At 44.5% G+C, this 21,922-nt stretch overlaps 1 protein-coding gene across 1 annotated transcript in view; it reads left to right on the top strand.

Annotated features, from left to right (window-relative positions):
• Positions 1 to 354: 354 nt before the first annotated feature.
• Positions 355 to 21,922, top strand: part of LOC119227048 (matrix metalloproteinase-17) — a 55,180-nt gene continuing 33,612 nt past the window's right edge. The window contains exon 1 of the mRNA XM_037485494.2: positions 355 to 747. Within this exon, the coding sequence (XP_037341391.2) occupies positions 661 to 747 (87 nt within the window). The 5' untranslated portion in view covers positions 355 to 660. The remainder of the gene's footprint in view (positions 748 to 21,922) is intronic.

Below are 21,922 nucleotides of genomic sequence, written 5' to 3'. Positions count from 1 at the left end.
TGAGTACCACTCGACACTGAAACGGGCGACTGTGAAGCAACACGGTCGCGTCTTTCCTTCCCAACCCTTAAGACACTCAAATTATGAATCAGGCAACGTTTAGGCGGAGCTGAATCCCCCCCCCCCCCGCACACCCCACCCCCTCTCTCCTTTTCCTCCTCCCTCCCTGCCTGCCTCCCTCCCCCCCGTGAATCCGCCGGGGCCAGAGACTCCGTCCACTCTCCCCGCCGGTGTGCGTCAACGCGCCTCCTCCGTCGCGGCTCGGGACTGAACCCGCACGCAGCTGCTCTCCTCCCCCAGAGCCCGAGACGGCACGCGCGCAGGAGGGGAGCTCGCCCTTCTCGCTGCAGGGACCTCGCCCCACGATGCACTTGATATAAGGAAAGAAAAATATACTTTTTTTCATCTGGGAATGCCCAGGCAGTAGTTACAAGTAACTAACTCTTGTAGATTCCCGCACACCGGTTTTTTATCCATGTGTTTCACGTGTTTGCGCGCAACAGTGAGGTAGGACACGGACACGTTTTACGCGAGTGGCGTCCACTCGTCGTGGATGAGGCTGTCGCGGGTCGGCGTCTGAGCCCCGCAGGATCCGCCTGTCAAAGGGCATCGTGACTTCTGTGGCGCTTTCTCAAGTGGAAGAGGAATATTTGCCCGGAGATGCTGCTGTGGGTGCACATATTGTGGTTTTTACCTCTGACTGGAGCGGCTCCTTCTCTGACAAATGAGGAGCTGGACACTGGGGTGGTAAGTTTCATTTCTATTTCATTTGAAAAAAAAAACACATCTAGTCTGGCGTTGGACTTTTATAAGGCTACACATTTTGAAAATGGATATGCGGGGACGGGGTGTTGAAAAGTTTTTGCACTGGATACCTCCCGTGACGCAGACCCGTGTCTCGTGGAGGACAGTTTGCCCCACTTCTTGGATCTCGGAATAAACGCCCACTTGTCCCTACTTGTCCATTTCCTAATCTGAATTTCCAAACCCAGCAGCGGTTCCTTGCGCGGTGAGCACACGCGGCGCTGCGGTCTGCGTGTGCTGGAACAGAAAGCGTTAAATAAATAAAAATGTATTTGCATTGGCGCAATGTCGACCTCGTCCACATCTTGGTGACATACTACATATTCGGCACTGATAAGGAGGCTCACTTCCAGCACAGGGGCACAAGCCACAGGACTTTAATATGCTATCATAAGCCATTGCCTCTTCACAGTCATCTCTTCAAAACAAAACACTTGTCACCTGATGCCAAGTTTGAACAAATGCTGCATTCAAATCCTGGATGTTTGGAATGAGAAGGCACGCAGCAGCAGATCCTACTGAACTAACTAAATGAAATCAGGCAATATTATGATGACAAATTAGAATCGCCCCAGTGCACTGTTTGCTAAACAAATTAAAGCTTACGCAGTGATATTTTCATTGGTAGACCCAGAGTATAATTTTAATGAGCAGGGCACCAGCAGATTAAACACGTATCTCCTAATTGCTAACAACAACCTCATAAATTGCTTGTTTAAAGCCTTCAAAATCAACACACATTTCTCATTTGGATGGATGGATCCATGTCGATGCTGCTCATCCAAATTCTAGCTCTTCAGTGTCTTCTCTGGCCTCTTCTCTTCCTCTTCTCTGTCTCGATGATGAACCTTATTAGTAATGACATTGCTGAGATATTTATTTTGCTGGACCTAACTTGCTGCACTTGTGTGTACGCTTGGATGTAAACAGGAATTGCTGTTTAAGACTTGAGTACAAAGAGAGGAGCTCAGTGTCATTTAAACATTTCATCAGATAATAGTTGGCATGTACAGCTGTAGAAGACAGCAAGAGGAGAGGACACATCCCTGGGTGATTGGAAGGATTGGGCAGCATGTTACTTACAGCATTATTGAACTTTTAATCAAATAATAAATAAGACAAGCAGAGACAAAGGTCCACAGCTGCTGGTAGGTTTGCATACATCACTGCTAAAGTGTTTGCTTTTTCACTTGAGAGTCAGAATGTTTGTTGTTGGATGCGATGCAATGCTTAAAGCTGCCTTGATACCATCTCATCCTTTGTCAAGCTTGGTTTGAAAGTGTGAGCAAACACATGGCTTTTTATTCACTCAGCAGAAACGGAGCCTTTGGGCATCACTGGAATTCTTTTTCCTACCACACACCAAGTATAAGTAGGAAATTCACTGTTGTTTCGTCCCTGGATGGATTCACCAACTTTTGGAGGAAACGACTTGTGTGTTTTTTATTTTGCACTACAGGTGCTCGTCATCACTTCTGCCCTTCCTCATATCATGCTGTGCCACTGGTTTCTATGAGTTCCTGTGCTGGGAGCAGCAGTCCACAGTTATTATTTTCAATGAATCCACAAACCAAACGTTGGGGCGTTGCCCCACAGCAAGAAGGTCCTGGGTTTCAAAACCACCCACCGGTGAATCCCCCACATTTGTATTTTTAAGCTTAGTAATTCACAATTCATATTTTTTCCACAACAAAATGCACAGACAAATGCAAGCACGTGCTGCGTCTCCCCCCGTGGAGAACGGCACCCGTCCAACCTGCTGGTGCTGGCTTGAGCTGTGTGTATCCACCTGTTGCTGCGTATTCGTTTGCAATGTTTTAAAGTGAAAGGTGCCGAGGTGTAGCCACACCTGGCTTGTTGTCTGATACGTCTCCTTTTGCCCGTAGCGATAGGCCAATGACAGCTAACGAGAAGCCCCACCCTACAAGGGGAAGGGATCGGGTGAATGTGTCAAATCTTTCAGAGGTAAACTGAAGGACTGACGGATGTCATGGCCAAGCATCTTTACAGTCCAGAAGAGTGGAAGGCAATAGTTAGAAGTAGAATGGAGTTTAATGTTTGATTAATGTTAATGTTCTTTTTTTGGTGGTTTCTCGAATTGTTCTTTCTGTCTACAAAATCACACTAACAGTTTTCCCAACTCTCTGTTTAATTTACAGTGTTTTGAAAGGAAAAATCCCAACACGGGAAGTTTCAAACTTGTTGCCTTCAAATGATTAAATGCTTCTGAAAATAGTTTACAATTAATCTTTTATCAATGGACTAATGGGCTCGGCTAGATGTTGCTACCGTGGACTCAATCAATAGCCGCAGCGTGTGAGTGTGTTTTGAAGCTCTCTACAGTGGCTTGTTTTTCATCCTCGGAGCAAATGTAATCTTACGCTTGACTGTCATAACTGGTCTTGTTAACAAGAGCCGACACAACATTTTTCTCTTGTTGTTGGTTCAGTGTGAAAGGGCTTTGGGTCGACCGGGGGATTTGGAGGCACAGATGGACAGATGAGCACCCGTCCACAGACGTGCTCCTCCCCCGTCGCTGCCTGATAGACTTTTAAATAAGACCTCCCCCTTCTTGGTGAAACTGCTCTCAGCTGTTTAAGAGCGGGATAATTGCTTGTTGAGGATTTGAGGAACTGGGCTGAGATGGTTCTTCCATCTCGGCCTGGTTGTGTTCACCAGTGCTGTACATTTGGGACTCTAGCCGTCTGCCCACAGAGCCGTGTCCTAATGCCAAGCTCTGCTGCTCCCCGGCTGCATCACTTGGCTTTTAGTTGAGCGCTAAATGTATCTATCGCTCCACGTTACTACTCTTCACCGTAACTGCAACTAACTGAACCACAAAGTTTAGCACAGCTCTGAGGCATCCAGCCATTCTGCCGTTATCTAGCCCAATATGTTACTTGTGTGCACCAATTTGCAAATGCAGGATCTTCGGTTGTGCCCGAAAACAGTTATATTGTAATCTACACTTCGCACGTCATATCATTTTACTGTGGTACAGAACGTCCTCGGAGGACCGGTCGGAAGCAGCACTGAGCTTTTACTACTGAAGCTGTCATGAAGATGACCACATCTGCTGTGGATACAATGAGCTAAAACACTATTTAATCCCCTAGAAACTGACCCTGAGGAACGTTTGCATAGCACTCCATCTCTGTCAGTGAGGAAGAACTTATTTCTGTCATTTTCGTGTAAGGAATGAGAACAAGTGTGCGGCATGATGGGACAACCGCACCCGGCCAGTCTGCTTCTAATTCTCCCTTTGCTTTATAATGTCCTTTAATGAGAACACCATCTGGTCAGGATTGTATAGAAGAGTGAGAGGGAGAAAAAAAAAAAAAGAGAAAAGCCTGGTAGACGCCACCCTCCTCCGCCTAGCTTCCACCACAAGGCCTACTTACTCTCGCTCCCTGCTAGGCCTCATAATATAGAGTTCACATGCAGCTAGTCCGCCCGGCACCAGTACCTCCAGCCCCTCGTTAGCTCTCTATTTGCCAGTGCACATCTCACCAGTATCCTATGTGTCCCCTCAGTCTTTCAGCATATTTCTTTCAATTTTCCTCTTCCAATCCGGGTGGGAGGTTTTTTTTCCTCCAGCACATTGTGGGTTGTTTTGATTACACCCACGGGCCCTGGGGTGGAGGGGCCTCAAAGAGAAAACTGGATGCTGTGGCAGTCGAGTACGACGAAGGACTTGCTGTGCTGAAATAAGAAACCGACTAGGGTCAAGAAAGAAAGGACATGAAATTCAAATGAAGAGAATGTATCATTGTGATTACCTTCAATGTGTCAGTGTAGAATTTGGGGTAGAGAGTTCACTTTTGCATGTTACATCTGGAGCTTTTTAATTCATTGTGGTAAAGAGCAGGTAAGTAGTATGCTGGCTCTAATCCTTGCAGTCTCGTGCAGAGTCAATTAGGATACTAATGACTCTGCTGTCCCACTGCCACCACGCTGTGTGACCTTTCCGTCCCATCGTGGGGCTCATATCCAGGGCAAGGACAGAGGGAGATGACTGCACAGCACAGAATGTATCACTGTGTAATGACACGGCGCCAAAGAGACGGTTCGGCATGTAGCACAGTCACAACCTCTCAGGAGGAGGGCGGCACTGTGGAGACCTGTCCCACAAGCCGCTCCTTTCCATCCCGCCATCGCGGCTTTTCTAAGCCTAACCGTTCTCCGAGGGGGTTGCAGGTTCCTGTGGAGCCCGTCGGAGTTCATAATATCCTTAGAGGCCATTTCAACAAAGATTTTAAGGGCCCCGGCGCTTTATTGGCTGTCACTGCAGCGTGGCGGTGTGTGACCGATGTGTGGCAGCTGCAACACTTCAGCTTTACATTTTTAGTCAATGACGAAACCAAAAATAAATTGGGTAGATTCCTGACTTAAAGTCAATAATATAGACAGAAAGGCGGGCCAGTTACACTGTGTAGGTAGGCGGTTGAACCAGTGCATGTGTCTCTGGCGTTGTCTTCGACAAAAGTCGTAAATCCTTGTCGTATGCTGTTAGAATAATTAAAGAGTTACAAAGACATTTTACTGGAAAAACTATTTAATCATACAAGAGCTCAACGCAGTGCCAGCTTGTAGCAGGGCGGATGTGCTGCGGCTCCTTAATGTGGGCGGGATCACTTTTTAAACCAACTTGAGGCTCAGGATAGTTTCTGTTGGCAAAGGAAACTTTTACATGAACAGGAAATTCAATAGAGTTTTTAGAAGCAGGGACTGAAGCTTAATTCTTGCAAACGCAATAATTAAAGTTTGCCGCCCCCCCCCCCGGCTTAGCAACACCAGAAGTGCACGTCGCCTGCCCAGTTTGCCACCTGCAGCAGCATCACATACGGCAGTGAATAACAAAAGCCAGGTGAAGATTTACTGTTGCTCGGTTCTCTTACTGTCTTTGCATTTTTTTTTTCTTACACATTTGCCAAGCCCCGAAAGCTGCATCCAGAATCATCCCGGAAGATAGCAAAGATAAAAATACAGATGGAGGCCATGGTCCGTGCAGATAGAGAAACACTTTTGTAGTATTTATTTGCCACTACTGACCAGTTTAAAACATCTTGAAACAGGGTCCTGGTGCTCTGGGCACATTTATGTTTGTGCATTTGATGCTTAGCGAAACAAATGCTGTGCTGTGATTCCAGGACTTCATTTCCTCAGTACATTTTGAAGAGAAAAGTGTGGCTATTCAAGTGTTTGCATTCGTAGAGGCAGAGATTAAATGCACCCATATTGCTGTTAAATTTTTACCAAAGTCATGGATTTAATATGGTGGGCGAGTGAGTGCTGTGTGGAACGACAGAGTTGCACGCGATGATCTTTTTCCAATGGCTAGAACTGACTTCATTACTCAAGCAGACCCACTCTGGGGCTTCCCATATAGAAAACCTCAAATCAACTCCATGTGGACAGTTCTATTTTAACCCGTGGAGCCCCGCCTCTCCTGCTTGTCTTTGACCAGATCAAGGTTTTGGTTGCCGTTGCTATTCAAAGGGCCGACCAAATCCTGTAATTACAGTGGTTTCTGGTGTTTTGCTGGCTCGCATGCTGAAGACTACAATAATCTTTAGCCCTGCCAACTCAACTTCCAATAGGCCGCTTTAATAGTACGATCAAGAAAACCCAAAAGCAGCAACAAAGCTACTCTAAAATTGCTTGCAGATATTGGCAGAATTTTAAAAAACGTGGTTTTTAAATTGTGGGTGTGTGTGTGTCGCTGTCTTCTTATGTGTCGCTGTGCATGCTTGATTGCTCGTGTGTGTGTGTGTCACTGCCACAAGGGTGATCTCATAGGAAGTCTCATTTGGCCCTTCTTAACAAGCCGGAGCTGAGCGGGTGATGACAAAGAAGGGAAAGGGGTACAGACGAGGATGAGTGCCTTTCATCGGTGAGACCGTTGTGGGTTCATGATCGTATTTCTCTGAAGGTCCAAGTGCAATGAAGAGAAATAGAAAGCAGACCAGGAGAGAGATTGAGTCAGTGGCGGAAATGAGATATGTCTCCATCCAACTGTCACTGGCAATTAGGCCAATTTCCTTCTAATCCAGTGTTGATACCCGACGTTGCGATGAAGAGAATATAATGAGCCACTAACAGTCGCTCATTACTCGACTTTTAAGTGCCCATTGTGATTGTGTGTAATACAGTCTGGACTAGGGTAAACTTTACAGAACAGAGCCATGCTTCTGTAGGGTTTAGTTTTAAAATAGAGCAGCATACGTATAGAGACGCATGTCCATAATATGCGTGGGTATTTTCGCATGTGCATACTTACTGAAGACATGCCAGTTGCCGGAATTCCTCATCTAACACCAGGAGGACATTGTCTTCTTTGTAGGGGTCGCTTCGCTCGCACATGGCAGCTACTGCATGGCGTTCTTTGTGGGCTCTAAGAGCTGCATATAAGAACACTCAACACAATGCTTCCATGCGTATCCATGTTCTATCGTCAAAGCGTTGCATGATGGGTAGCATAACTTAACATGACCGCAAGTGTGGACTCTAAGCTACAGATGTTAAAGTGTGCATGCTCACTGGTATGAACGCGTTGTATTCAGTTGTTTGTCCTTGCACATCCCTACGATGTAAACCTATGCTCCTTTTTAAATGTAACCCTTTATGGCCAAATGGATCACTTTTCCATACGCAGAAGCACATGTAGGTCAACACATTAAAAGCCTTAAGCCAATACCAGAACAAATTGAAGACTCACTGGGATAGTGATTATTGGTCAGGTGTCTGAGGTTTGTGATGTATTTGCTTTACCGTCTCTTATCTCTCTTATCTGCACCATCAAAGGATTCATTTAAGTTGTATTCACTTGGGAGCAGTGCATTGCCACATGACCACGGATTCTTGGAGCAAACAACTTCAAGGAAGGTTTTGGGTCTTTTTTCGCTCTGTGGAGAGGCTGAAGTCTATGCCGGCTACTGGGGAATGTCCTAATTGGCTCCATGAGATTTCTTATCTTCAGTCTATAGCTGATATTTCTTTTCCGTCCCTCTTCTCTTGTCTCTTATTGCCGCTCCTTTGCTCCTAATATCATCCCTCCCTCCTTTATTTAGTCGCAGACATCTCCATCCATCCATCCGTACCTTAAGTTCAGTTGATTATTGGCCTGACGTAAACAACATTGGTTAGTGATACAGGATTTTGTTTGTCATAGATGAATCTTTGTATTGGCAGGGTGATGTGTCCATTGTGCATTATATTGCCACAGGAGTGGAATTATTCAGAGCTGATAGGACTTGAATGTACAAAAGGATGCAATTTAGCTGGCCTAAAAAAATAGAGGGGAGTTGCTGCAGGGACAGATGAAGAAAATGATGCTCACGTCAAACAGGGCAGGGATCAAGGTCCCTAGAAAGACGTGATGTCACATTGTCAGAAGTGCATCATTGGTCTACCTTTTCTTACAAGTATGGGGATGCAGAATAACAATGTTAGTTCTGTGCGTTTCATTCTTTTCTGCAGGCAGACGTTTCTGTTGTTGTGTTTGGTTGTCTGGAATGCTTCTAAACACACACACTCACACACACACACACACAAATGCAGTGTCAAACTCAAGAGGAAACTGATGGATGAGGCTTGTTGTGGCAATTTGAGCATGATCAGTTTGCTCTTACAACGGCTTACAAATTGTTGATTAGCAAGGCCGAAGTATGTTGCAGTGCACCTAAAGATGTTCTGTTTATCTCAACAACCTGGTTCCGTTTCGCCAGCCTCAGTTCAGCGTTTCTCCTTCTCACTATTTTCTTAATTCCTATATTTGTTTAACCACCCTCGGCCTTTCTCTCTTCAACCTCTCCCCATGTCATTCTGTCTTGGTATTCTTGTCACTTTTCTTACTCTGCCTCCAGGAACACAGTAGATGAGTCATAGCTCTCTGTACAACCAGCTGTTCTTGAACCAGGGATTAGAGGATATACTTACAATCGCATCGGAATCGCTCAATTCAACACTCTCACACACGCAAACATGCAAATTCGGACCCACGTGTCTCGTAAATGACTTTCACCCCGCCTGAAGGCACACTGTGTGTCAGATAAGCTCGTCCAGCAGAATGTAGTATCATTTTGAAAAGTCAGGCTTACGTCTCATGATATACTTGTTGTATTTGCAGGGGAGAAAAACTGAGATCGTTAAAGCGGGGTGGCATGTGTGCCATCTGCTTGCAACATAGTGGACTTGAATCTAATTGTATTCCCTGCTCACTGCATGCAATCCGAGCTGAAGGCGTAATAACTCAAATAACTTACCGTTTGTAGTTGAATATAACAACTCTTTTTGAAAAAAGTCATTGGAACTAAACTAAGCTGTTCAAAATGTTCTTGTCAGCCAGAACAGCTGTTTATTTCCTGTTCAGGCTGGGTCTGAAAGCTGCATAGATTTTTAAGACGACAAAATATATGTTATATCCACAACATATATATAAAATATATGTATGATCCGGAGAACTTGTACTCTTTAAACCAACAATTCCATTGTGTTTCCTATTATTATGTGTATGTACATATGTAGATGTTCAGCAGGTGCAAGGCCATTTGCCAAATCCATTACGCATTAACAGGAAATCCTATTCAAATGGTGCTAAATATAAAAACTGGGCCGGATAATTGAGGGTATGAAAAGAAAGGGGATGGTGTGGATGTACTGTAGATCCACCCATTAACATGAGATCCATTGTTTCTATTTTCACTGAATAGTACCCAGATTTCTTTTAAATGAAGTGACTTGCTACAGTTAAATACTTTGAAAAATGTGCATTAAAACAATATGAATTCAATAAAATACTAGAGATAAAATGTTATTTGATTGCTGGTTTACTATTCATTACACAATTCTCATTAATATCGCATTAACCATCATACGAACTACCAAGTCAAACGATTATCTACTGATCTACAATCTAGAATCAAGTCCATTATAATACATAAAATATTGAAGCAATAGGCCGAATCAACCGCCGAGGCACAAATAAATGTGCTGCTGCCTTCCAAAATGATCTGGTTGATAACCAGTGTGAGCAGTCTACAGACGCTGTGTGATCAACTCACACTCTAACAGGCACCAACATATCAAATAACCTCTCTTATGTTGAACTTTCACTCGGTCAACATTACATTATTTTACAACCCTTGAAAATGGTAAACACGAGAGACGCGATTGGTCTTGAATGAAAGAAAAAGGTGTGACTGTGGAAATCAAGCAGATAACTTGCATATATATAATGCAACTTAAGCAACACACATCAACGTCAGACTTTGCGGAGAGGACCGAGTCGAGTGCATCGAGTGTCTTCTGAAATAACGGATTAACCCAGAATCACATTTTAAATGCTTGTTTTCATTGTCTTGCTGTGAACATGTGTTTGCATTTTTCTTCTGATAATGGTTCACTGGATGAGGCTCATGGGCTGAAACGCTTTCACAGATTGCTTTTAAAAAATTTTAAATTTTGAGTTGACTTAATTGGTTAAAGTCTATGATCTTGTACTTAAGACCGACTGAGATTCATCGTCAGTGGTGTTGCCTGCGATCTTGTGTGCTTTGAACATGAGATTCTTTTGAAAAACTGAGTACAGACACAAATCTGTGCTTTACTGCTGTAACACATTCTATATAAATTGTGTCCTCGTTCTCTCTCTCGATCACATTTCATTATTTTTACTCTTAAACATAAATTTGATAGGGAGTGTTACGTCCCTAAACAGTCTAGGGGTGGGGGGACGCGAACAATGTAAAATAATAAACCCGGGAGGTCTTACCAGACAAGTATTTAATGGAAAAGACTCAACAAAAAGCAAATGAAAACAATCTTCAAACGGAAGACGAGCTTGGATTCCTTGGTCTGCAACTCTATCCACCACCACTCTGGTCCGCAACTGGTCTGCAACTCTATCCACCACCACTCTGCTCACTCTAGGCTCCACTGCCACAACCACCCTCAACTCTGGCTTGGCACTGCCATATATCCTTTGCTGATCAGCTGATCAGCTGCAGCCGCAGGAGTGACGTCACCATCACACCTGAGGAGAATCACACTCACACACACACACACACACACAAACCACACAGCACACAGCAAAACAAAACACGGCACGTAACACTCCCTCCCATAAGAGAAAACCCTTACCCCATCTGCACCAACTTCTGAGTCATCAGAAGTTAATACATCACAAAAATGAATTGTTTCCACGTCACTGATCCACCAGTTCAACCAGAATGTCACTTACTTAGTTATTGTGCAGTTATATGCAGTCATCCATGCGGGGCAAAGGGAAAGAGTCTGATTTAGTAACCGCATTTACTTTGCGAAAATCTGTGCAGAAGCGAGGGCTACCGTCAGACTTAAGCGCCAATAAGCAGGGAGAACTCCAGGGACTATAGCTGGGCTTAGCAAGACCATTCTCTACCAAATAACGAACCTCTTTCCCCATGGCCTCCCTTTTAGCTAGCGGACAGCGGTATGCATGCTGCTTAAGGGGAACAGCATCGCCGACATCAATGTCGTGCTCTAGCACACTTGTACGTGAGGGTATGTCTTTTAAGATACTAGGGTACCTGCCGAGCAAGTTTATCACATCCTGTTTGTGAAGCGCGGGGAGATAGGACAGTTGCTGATTGATCGTAGACAAGAACTCAGAATTAGCTAGCCTACCACACAGATGACCTTCACTGGGAGTCATCACGTCGACCTCTAGCTCCGGCTGATCACCAACCAGAGAAGAAACCCCTACTACACAGATGTCTGAGATCCTCTCTGGCCCACTTGTGTCAGCCTCTCTGGGATGAAAAGATTTCAGCATGTTAACATGACACAAACGTGTCTTCCGTCTACGCTCCGGTGTACATATGACATAATCTGTGTCTGAAACTTTACCTTGCACCACATACGGACCTGAGAATCGGGCGGCAAGAGCAGAGCCAGGTGTGGGCAGCAAGGCCAACACTTTATCACCTGCACCAAACCGTCGCTCCACTGCCTTCCGGTCAAAACGCCTCTTCATGTTGTCCTGAGAGGAAGAGAGCGACTGCTTGGCTAACATGGTGGCATGGTGCAGACGCTCTCTACAGCGGGTTACAAAATCATGCACAGTACTTTCACCAGAGTTATCGCCCACTAGCTGCTCTTTCAGTACTTTCAACGGGCCCCGCACATTGTGACCGAACACTAGCTCTGCTGGGCTAAACCCTAGGGATTCCTGCTTTGCATCACGAATAGCAAAGAGAACAAAAGGCACACCCTCATCCCAGTCATTCCCAGTCTCATAACAGTACTTCTTCAACATTGACTTCAACGTCTGATGCCAGCGCTCCAGCGCACCCTGTGACTCAGGATGATAGCCACTGGATACAGAGTGGGAGATACCGAGAGATTGGAGAGTCTGCTTGAAAACCCTGGACAGGAAGTTGGTTCCCTGATCAGTTTGTACTGTCTTTGGCAGGCCGTATGTCGTGAAAAACTTAATCAATGCTTTGGTGACTGCCTTAGCAGTTATCTTGCGCAAAGGGATGGCTTCAGGAAAACGAGTGGAAATACACATCATAGTGAGCAAAAACTGATTCCCAGACTTTGCTTTCGGCAACGGACCAACACAGTCCACGAGCACATGCTCAAAGGGCTCACCAATGGCGGGGACCGGCCGCAGGGGAGCAGGCGGCACAGGCTGATTAGGCTTACCTACCATCTGGCAAGTACTGCAGGTGTTACAAAAACGGACCACATCGGCCTTCATTCCTGGCCAAAAGAACTGCTTCAAAACACGGTCATAGGTCTTGTGGATTCCCAAATGACCAGACCACAAGTGCTCATGAGCCAGCGCCAAGACATGTTGCCGAGAGTCAACAGGGATCACTACCTGAATAACCGCCCCCCAATCATCCTTTGAATCAGTCGCCGACCATCCTGAACGCAAGACCCACCTACGCATTAAGACTCCATTTTCCACAAAAAATGGCTGTTTACCATTACATTCTGGCTTTTTGACCGCTGACTTCCAACACTTACCTAACGAGGGATCATTTTTCTGAGCTGTAATGAGAGCCTCTCGAGTAAGCGGCAAAGGTGCCGAGGCTTCAGCCAGAAAAACTAGATCTAGAACCTTTTCACGAGGCTCCTCTGCAGTACAGCTTACTGGTCCACCACCCAAGGTCACACTTTCCCCGGAAAGGACAGAAGCAAACAAAGAATCAGATAGGTTAACGTCTTGGGCCTGCTTACGACCCTGTGCTCTAGTGGTTACACTAGCTACAAACACTTGGGGATGTTTTATGGTTAGCTCATCATCTTCCGACTCACGAATGGGGGTGCTCACCACTTCAGGAACCGGATACACCTTCCCACCTGCGATGTCATTCCCCATGATGAAGTCAACACCCTCAATAGGGAATCCTACCCTGGCACCTACTGTGAAAACCCCTGACACAAGTTCAGACTCTACATGAATCTGGTACAGCGGCGCTGGCACAAAACCCATTTCAATCCCCCTTACCACTGCACTCACACCTGAGCTGAGACCGAACGGCAGAACATCAGACAGGATCAGTGACTGCGAACAAGCAGTGTCTCGCAGTATTTTCACGGGACGCCGATCCTCAGATTTCCCTGAAAGAGACACAAAACCACTAAAGATGAACGGTTTAAAACAGTCGTCAGGTACCTCAGGAGCTAGGGACTCCAAGGACTGGACTCTGGGAGAAGTCTTGATCAATCCCACCCCCTTAGGCGGTTTCTGAAGCGACCCCGGCTGCTTCCGCTTCCAAGCGTCACAATTAGCAACCAGGTGACCGGACTTACGGCAGAAGAAACATAGTTTCTCTGGCTTTGGACGCGAGAGCGCGCTGTCATAAGCCACCGGAAGATTAAACTCTTTGGAAGCTCCCCGCGAAGAAGTATCACTCCTTTGGAAAATGGTTTTATGCGTGAGCGTAAACTCATCAGCAAGAGTGGCAGCTTGCTGCAGGGTGGAAACCTTCTGTTCGTTTAGGTAAACCGTAGTACGCTCAGGTACGCAGTTTTTAAACTCCTCCAGCAACATCAGCTCCCGGAAAGAGGACAGATCGGCAACCTTACACGCGGCACACCACCGGTCAAAAAGTATCCCTTTCTCCCGCGCAAAGTCAACATATGACTGGCTGGGTGGTTTTCTAAGACCGCGGAAACGCTGTCGGTAGGCCTCAGGTACTAGCTCGTACGCTTGCAAAATAGCACTTTTAACTTTTTCATAATTGAGCCCATCCTCCACAGACAATGAGGAGCAGGCCTCTTGAGCCTTACCCACTAACTTACACTGCAACAAGATCGCCCACACATCTTTCGGCCAATGTAAAGCAGCAGCGATACGCTCAAATGCACCAAAGTAAGCCTCTACCTCTGACTCGCGGAAAACGGGCACCAGGGAAATGTGCTTACTCACGTCAAAGGTGACAGCAGAGCTGGGAGAAGGCGTACCTGCAGTGGAAATGTTATGGGCCACTCCCAAACCAGCCTGGATTTCCATCTGACGTATCTTTAACGCCGTCTCCGCCTCCAACCTCTTCAATTCTAACTCTCGGCGGAGCTGAAACTCCCTCTCTTTCTCCTCCCTCTCTACCTCAAGACGCATTAACCGTACCTTTAACCTGGCGTCAAGCTTAGATCCAGGAGACGAATCTACCGACATTGGTTCAAACGGTGGCAAGGTGACCGGATGTCGCTCGGCTTCCTCATGGCGAACAACCGGAGTAATATTAACGGCCTGATCTTTCACATCAGGTGCACTCACCTCTTGATCAGGGCCGCTCACGGGTGCAGCAAAAACTCCCTGGCTAACAAGACCATCGAAGACATAAGCCTTTAGCTCAGCTTTTCGGAGGGAAACGGACACAGAAATATCATAATATTCGGCAATTGCATACAGATCCTTCTTCCTACACCTATCAAAAGTACCTAACGTTGGGTCAGACACAAAAGTATCGATCTGAAAAGACGCCATATTCAGGTTACAAGCACAATCACGCTGAAAAACGGCAAGTTTATCGTTTGATTTTAATACACCCAAACTATAGGCACCCCAGCCTTACTTCAAGGTAACAGCCCCCCCTCCTCAGAATCTGCCTAACCACCACTAATCCCTAGCTATCTTCTGGAGTCGTGCCGGGCTCGAGGCAACTTACAGGCAACACATCAGCGGCCGAAACCCTGAAACGCCAGCCCCCTTTGGAGAGCGCAGTCTCCGCCCAGGATTGACTCCAAAAACAATAAAGGCAAAACAAAAAATTAGTGCCCGAAGGAAAGGCTGATTAGGCCAAGCTGGACACTACCCTATCTAGACTGAGGAGAAGCAGTTTCCCAATTACACGCTAGCAAAACAGGGATATATCAAAATATCAAACACAAACCTACCGCCACAGCCAATGATGCAGGTACAAACAAACAAAAGATCCCGGACGAGCCCCCAATATTGTTACGTCCCTAAACAGTCTAGGGGTGGGGGGACGCGAACAATGTAAAATAATAAACCCGGGAGGTCTTACCAGACAAGTATTTAATGGAAAAGACTCAACAAAAAGCAAATGAAAACAATCTTCAAACGGAAGACGAGCTTGGATTCCTTGGTCTGCAACTCTATCCACCACCACTCTGGTCCGCAACTGGTCTGCAACTCTATCCACCACCACTCTGCTCACTCTAGGCTCCACTGCCACAACCACCCTCAACTCTGGCTTGGCACTGCCATATATCCTTTGCTGATCAGCTGATCAGCTGCAGCCGCAGGAGTGACGTCACCATCACACCTGAGGAGAATCACACTCACATACACACACACACACACAAACCACACAGCACACAGCAAAACAAAACACGGCACGTAACAGGGAGATATCTTAATTCAAGCATTGGATTTCACTTAACCAGATGTGACAATTAAAAACATTTCATTTGTGAGGGAGGGAGTTTTTTTCCTCTACACTTGTGGACTTCAGATCATTTATAAAAGACAGCAAAGGTGGGGACGAGGCATTAGAGTGGAGGAGTGATTTCGAGGCGTGGATTAATGGCCGCCTGGCAATCAATTTTCTATTGGATTAAGGGTGTCATTCGGGCCGCATGTCCGTCCACCCCAATTTCCATTTCTTTCGATCCCCCTATATTCTCCCGCTTTGATCTGATCTGTTTGCACAAATGAGACTAAACCCTCATTTCTTCAGTGAATTGTGTTTGCGCTCAGGATTTGCCATTGGAATGGTTTCTCCTTCAAACACACTTGAGTGAGGTTTCATTCCTGGGGTCCCACATCATCCCAGTGTAACATTTTAAGTAAACCATCCCTCTCTGAATAAGCCGGTGGTTTCAAATTTAAAGCTGCTACAACTGATTTGAATTATGATCCCATCTTTGTGCCCAAGGATGTTCGCCATAAGAAGCATAAGATTGCTTAATATGAGACATCCACACATGCACACGTTTATTTCCTCACCGTCATTCAGATGCATAGAAATATGTTTTTTCACAGAACTGCAACAAATACAATATTTGCACTTTGTCAAAGCAAGTTTTTTGTTGTTGTCGGGATAATATGTTTACAGACACCTACAGATTCTGCCAATCTCAGACGAAAGTGGAAATTTACACAGCATTTCCGCAGACTCTTTTTGAGGTCTTTATTGTGACATTTCCTGACCACGGCAGGTTTTGGCTGCTTGCCGGATGGTTTGCTTCACATTCTATTTCTGCAGCAAATATATCTATATGCTTTTGACAGGTCCGCACCCAACTGTTGTATTTTCTCTGTGGCAGCAAAACACGTTGTGGCGCTTTTGAGTTTGACTCCCTCTCACAGAAACACATTAAATTGAATGGAGGTGAACGTGCGAGCAAAGCAACATTGATGTCTGCAAACTACCCATGATGCAACCCTCTCCGAAATGTAACGCGTTAGCGCTGCAGTGCAGATGGATACCCAATGGATTCTGAGAGAAAGGGGAACGTACAATGTAGAGGTTAACATGTAAAGGTCTATTCATACAGCACAACCCAGTTCATCAGCGGTAGGTCCCGCAGTGCTTTAGCATCTAAAACTCAGGTCCAAATGATGAGACAACTGCATTCATCACTATAACTCCATTGCTGTCGGGCCCTGCCGTCACACATATGCAGGGAACCGTATCGGGCTCTGACACACTCCGTCCAGAAAGTAGTTAAAAAAATGAATTTCTCTCCACCGCAAATAAAGAGATGCCGTCCCCGTTAACTCTGTGAAAGAGGCCTCGTCTCCTCGCCACCGCTCAGCGCTGCGATCAGCGCACTCCTCCAATCCTTGGTGCCTGCGGACTGGTGATGTTATCGCGGCGAGGGGAGATTTTCAGCTCGCATTTGTTTGAATAATAAACGGTTATTCTTCAAACAGTCCGCAAGATCAGCCTCAAGATTATTTCATCCGCTTCTCTCTTGACATTTTCCGCTCCACCGTTTAGTCTATCAGGTCCATATCATCTCATCAGTTGGTGATCCACTGGAAGTGGCAGCGTTGGCGGCGGTCTGTACCACGTCGTGAGACGCGAAATAGCTGTTCTATTGACAACTTGGAACCCTGTATAATCAGATGGGTTTTTTCAACATTTTTTTAAGCCTGTAGCTGGAAGTACGTAATTTTAAAAAGATGCATGCCTTTTCCAACTGCCATTGCTTACTCCTCAAAAAAAGGATCCTGTTATGTTCAGCAAAGAGGCAAACCACTTTATCTTCAACTTGCATTCATTAATAGATGTATTCACCTTTTTAAAACGTTCTCTTCTACTCTCGTGCAGATGTCGGTTGGATGCCATGAGTCCGACCTAATCTTTAAGGTCGTAGGGAAAAAAGGAGACAATGCAATTGTCTGTGCTTCTTTATGACCCTTTGAGAGTCGTTTAGGTCGCAAGGTTAAATGTCTAGGGAGTCATTTCCTGTCGCTGAAGCCGAAGATGAAGAGGCTCAGCAGCTGCTCATCAGCGCTAAACAGGGAGGTATTGTTGGAGGACATGTCCATGGTGGAAAAAAACCATTCTGTTTTTAAGAGATGTTTCCCTGGTGATACCAAAGTCACAGAAACCATTGTGCTTGTGTGCGACTGTGTGTGTGCGTCTCTGTGTTTTGTACCGTCTGACTGAATTGCATTAGCGGCGAGAGAAGGATGTGAAGTCACATAACTGACGTAGCTGGTCATGACATGGTGAGCACACTGTGCTGCACTTTGTAGTCTATTTGTGTGACATGGTGCAAACTGGTGGAGTACTCTCAGGTTAACGGCTGGTTCATTTTTCATAAACACGATGCAGTTGTTTCTATTTTAAGGTCAAAGTTAAACAACAATGACTTTTGACCTGCCGGAGCCACACTCAGAAACAGGAAACTCATTCTTTGACTCAACAGCTGCGAGACGGGTGAATATTTGTCTGGTGCAAGTGTGAGAACGCTGGCTGAAGAGTTCAAATGAAGATAAATATAACGTGGCACAGACCAGTTATATATATATATATATATATATATATATATATGTATATGTGTTTTTTAATTGTGGTTTCTTTGTGGTACCCCCCCTTTTATTATTTCCTTTGGTATAAATGTGACTGTGCAAAACGAAGTGTACTTCTAACATCCGTTTGCTTGCAAATAGCTAATTATCTGCGTAGCTATAGGAAATTGTGTCTAATTTGAAAAGATCACTAGTGATTCATAATCTTTGATTACTGCGCACAGCACCCTGTCCAGCTATTGCTTGTAAGCAAGCGGCGCAAGATGTCTCTTGTTCCCCGTGCCAGTGTTTTGCACCAGAGCTAATCAATCACACACAGACACTCTGCTCCAGTTGAAAGTTGGATACTCCCCTCCCCCGAAAAAACCTTTTATTCTTCCTTTCCAATTACAGAACTATTAACAATACCTTTTGTAAAAAGCCCATTGACATTTAAATGTCTTCGTATTAACAGAACACTTACAAGCAGTATTTTATTAATTCACCATTCCTTGCCGAAGCCTGCACACCGACACGCTACCTCGCCCTCTCCTCCCTGCCGTTTTAGAAGGCACCGTGATGTTTATGCACTTCGGCGCTTCAAATCTGCGCCCACATTAATCAATGTCTCACACACATGAAGCTCTGCTTTCTAATGCAAATCTATTTTACCCTTAGACTATACGCCTTGTTGCAAAGAGACAGAGAGAAGTTGGCTCGCTTACTTTGCTGTGTCCACGGACAGATGTGTTTTAAATATAATTTAATAAGGAAAGGTCTCTCTGTTGAACATGCAAACCAGTTTTATACAAGACAAATTGTAAATAAATGTACATGAATGTTCTACTCCAGACTTTACTGTATTAAGGGATTACAGGGAGCAGAGCTCAGGATTACTGAGATAGATCATCTTCCACATCCAGATACCGCGGCTTAGACTGAGAGGATGTCAAAACCCCTTAATAACATCTCAACGTCTCAACTGTGTGTTTATTTGTGAGAAAGTGAAAAAACCCGTGTGAATTATTGTTTAGGTCTGGATATAAATAAAAGATTAATAGCTCTTCTTACACTACACAAGTATGCATGTTTTCAAACTTGCACAGTTTGTTTTCATGGGACATGTTTAAATGTAATGGAGAGAAAGCGATATCCTCATTTTTGAACCCTAAAACCTCTGCCAGCTGACAGATAGATCTTCTCTCATGGCATATATCATCGTATAAGCCAACCAGGGCACTGGAGGTGTGCACAACTTGGGAACGTAGGATCCCACATTGATCAACAGATTTGATAGAAAGTGTGCCATGTGACCAAGAACTTAATCTACTGGGGTTATTGGCTGGGGGAAATTGACTGCTGTTGCAATTGGTGGTACATCAAGAGACGGGTTTGATTTAGGAGGCTGTCTAATTGTACGACAGTGAAGTGCATGAGCAGAGCCCCGGCCCCCACCACGCACACAGCGGATGATGAATGTAAGCTGACTGACAGTGATGAAAAGTGTTGCTCAGATTGATGAAATTCAGCACAGCCGGCATTATTCAAATGGAAAGAGGAAAGACGTCGTTTTGCAGAGCACTTGAGGGACTCTGCTAATGACATTGTTCTCAAACATGACTGTATAACAGTTGGTGAAAGAATAATTTGTGAAAAAGAAAAGGATGGGGCCGTGAAGGAGACTTTTCAATGTCGCTTTTTCAAAATTCAGTTTTGAGCTAAAAATATGTCATCGATGTTTCTTTTAGAGACAGGGTTCAACTGGCCAGACGAGAAGAAAAGGTGATGTTGTGATCTTCGCTATCAAACATCTTTGATTTGGCGCATTGAGTTTTGGCGTTGAGATGTCTACAGCGTCTCCATTTGCCCCTTTTCAAGTTATCACTGATACCTTATTATTTAGTATTATTAACAAAACTCTATGCCCCCCCCCCCTCCGTTATCACCTTTTTCAACCCTTATGAGTCTGTAGATATGTCATCCGTAACACACAATTGCATTTTGATAACAGAAGAACCGCCAGGGCAGTGATCAAAATCTATCCAACATAAGTATACCATGGGATGTTCATGTGGGGCCCAGTTGCTGATAACAAACTGATGAAAAAGAGATTTGCATGGTCTTAACATAAGAATATAGTCTCCTCGCTCTCTCTTGGCAAAAAACAAATATTCATATTTTGCAAAATGTCAAGCATCTTCTTTATCACCAGACTTTGGCTTTGAGTTAGAGAAGACAGCACTTTAATTTCACACAGATGATTGATGTCTTCACCTTGGAAACGTCTTGAATTACAAATAAACTGCAACAGTGAGCTACTTAATTTTTTGGTTAACCGTTCATTACATTTTAGTCAGCTTTCACATTACAGTTGATTCAACATTAACACATTATTTCCATGCATGAGTAGATACTGAACAATTCAGGTGAACTCACCTTTTTAAAATTTGATACAGCTCATTATTTTCTCCATCTTCAGACAAAACAGCATGCGACTTCCTCTAAGCAGCCCTACTACATTTTACATTAACATTCCTCCCATTGTTATTCCTCCACCACACCAATCAAAACCGAATGTTAATTTACCAGTGCAGTGTAGGTCATTTCATCACAAGGAAAGGCTAAGTGGTACGTACCCTGTGTGCCTGAGCTGGGACATGGGGCTGCTGCTGAGCCAGTGCCAAAGCAAGAGAACAACATTTTCATTATTTGCTTCTATGGGTTTAAGGACAGTTTTTACAAATTATGAGAAGTGAATTTATGAAATAATAGCCGCTTTTTCTGATCATTGAAAAAATAAAGGATATATTGTTGGAACCATGTCCTCATTAAACCCACACTTTAATGTAGCATTTGTTGATTTATATTTCAATGCCCCTTTCAAATGAATACATTTCTGTTTATATTGTTCTTTGGAAATGGATGTCGGATAACTTTTTAATGGGCAGCCCGAGTGTTTTTCATTTATCTCATTTGAGGTTGTTGCATTTGGTGCATCTCTGAGATACACAACTACTCTCCTTCACTTACAGTGAAGGCACCATTACTGAATATATTAATATATGTGTACATAAAGAGATATATTTTAAGTGCAAATTAAAGACACGGCTCTGCACATTGACCTTTGTCAAACAGTAAGGTTTGATGTGTCAACTTATTACTTTCTCCTGAGCTAGTGAAACAACAACCAGCCGAGAATCATAATGTAATAGAAGTTTCATCAAAAAAAGGAGAAAAACTAATTTGAAAGAATGCTTTCTCTCCAGTTGTTTTCTTGAGATGACCTTGTTTTTTTATGCAGCTTGAAGCAGGAGTTGAACTTTACACCACACCGTTCAAAATGTCCTTTCAGTTCTGCCTTGTAACTCTGGCACAAGAAAGTAAATGTCCACACTCTTATTTTATGCAAAACACAACCCAGCAATCACAGCATTGCTGCAGTAGTTGAGTCAAACAAGTTACCCCTGCAGCATCAGAGGCTTAAGAAATGTGTCTTATTCGGGATGCAGCATAGTGATGCACATCATATTTGTGCATTTATAGATTCTAGACGTTGGTGTTTTGTACTTGTTATATCTTAATGAGCCAAATAAAAGACTGGATCAGCCATCTGAGCGCTTATTGTTAATCAGTGAG

This window comes from Pungitius pungitius, chromosome 18, assembly GCF_949316345.1.
Source record: "Pungitius pungitius chromosome 18, fPunPun2.1, whole genome shotgun sequence".
NCBI lineage: Eukaryota > Metazoa > Chordata > Actinopteri > Perciformes > Gasterosteidae > Pungitius > Pungitius pungitius.
The sequence above is the reverse complement of the archived record's forward strand: the minus strand, read 5'-3'. Positions and strand labels throughout refer to the sequence as shown.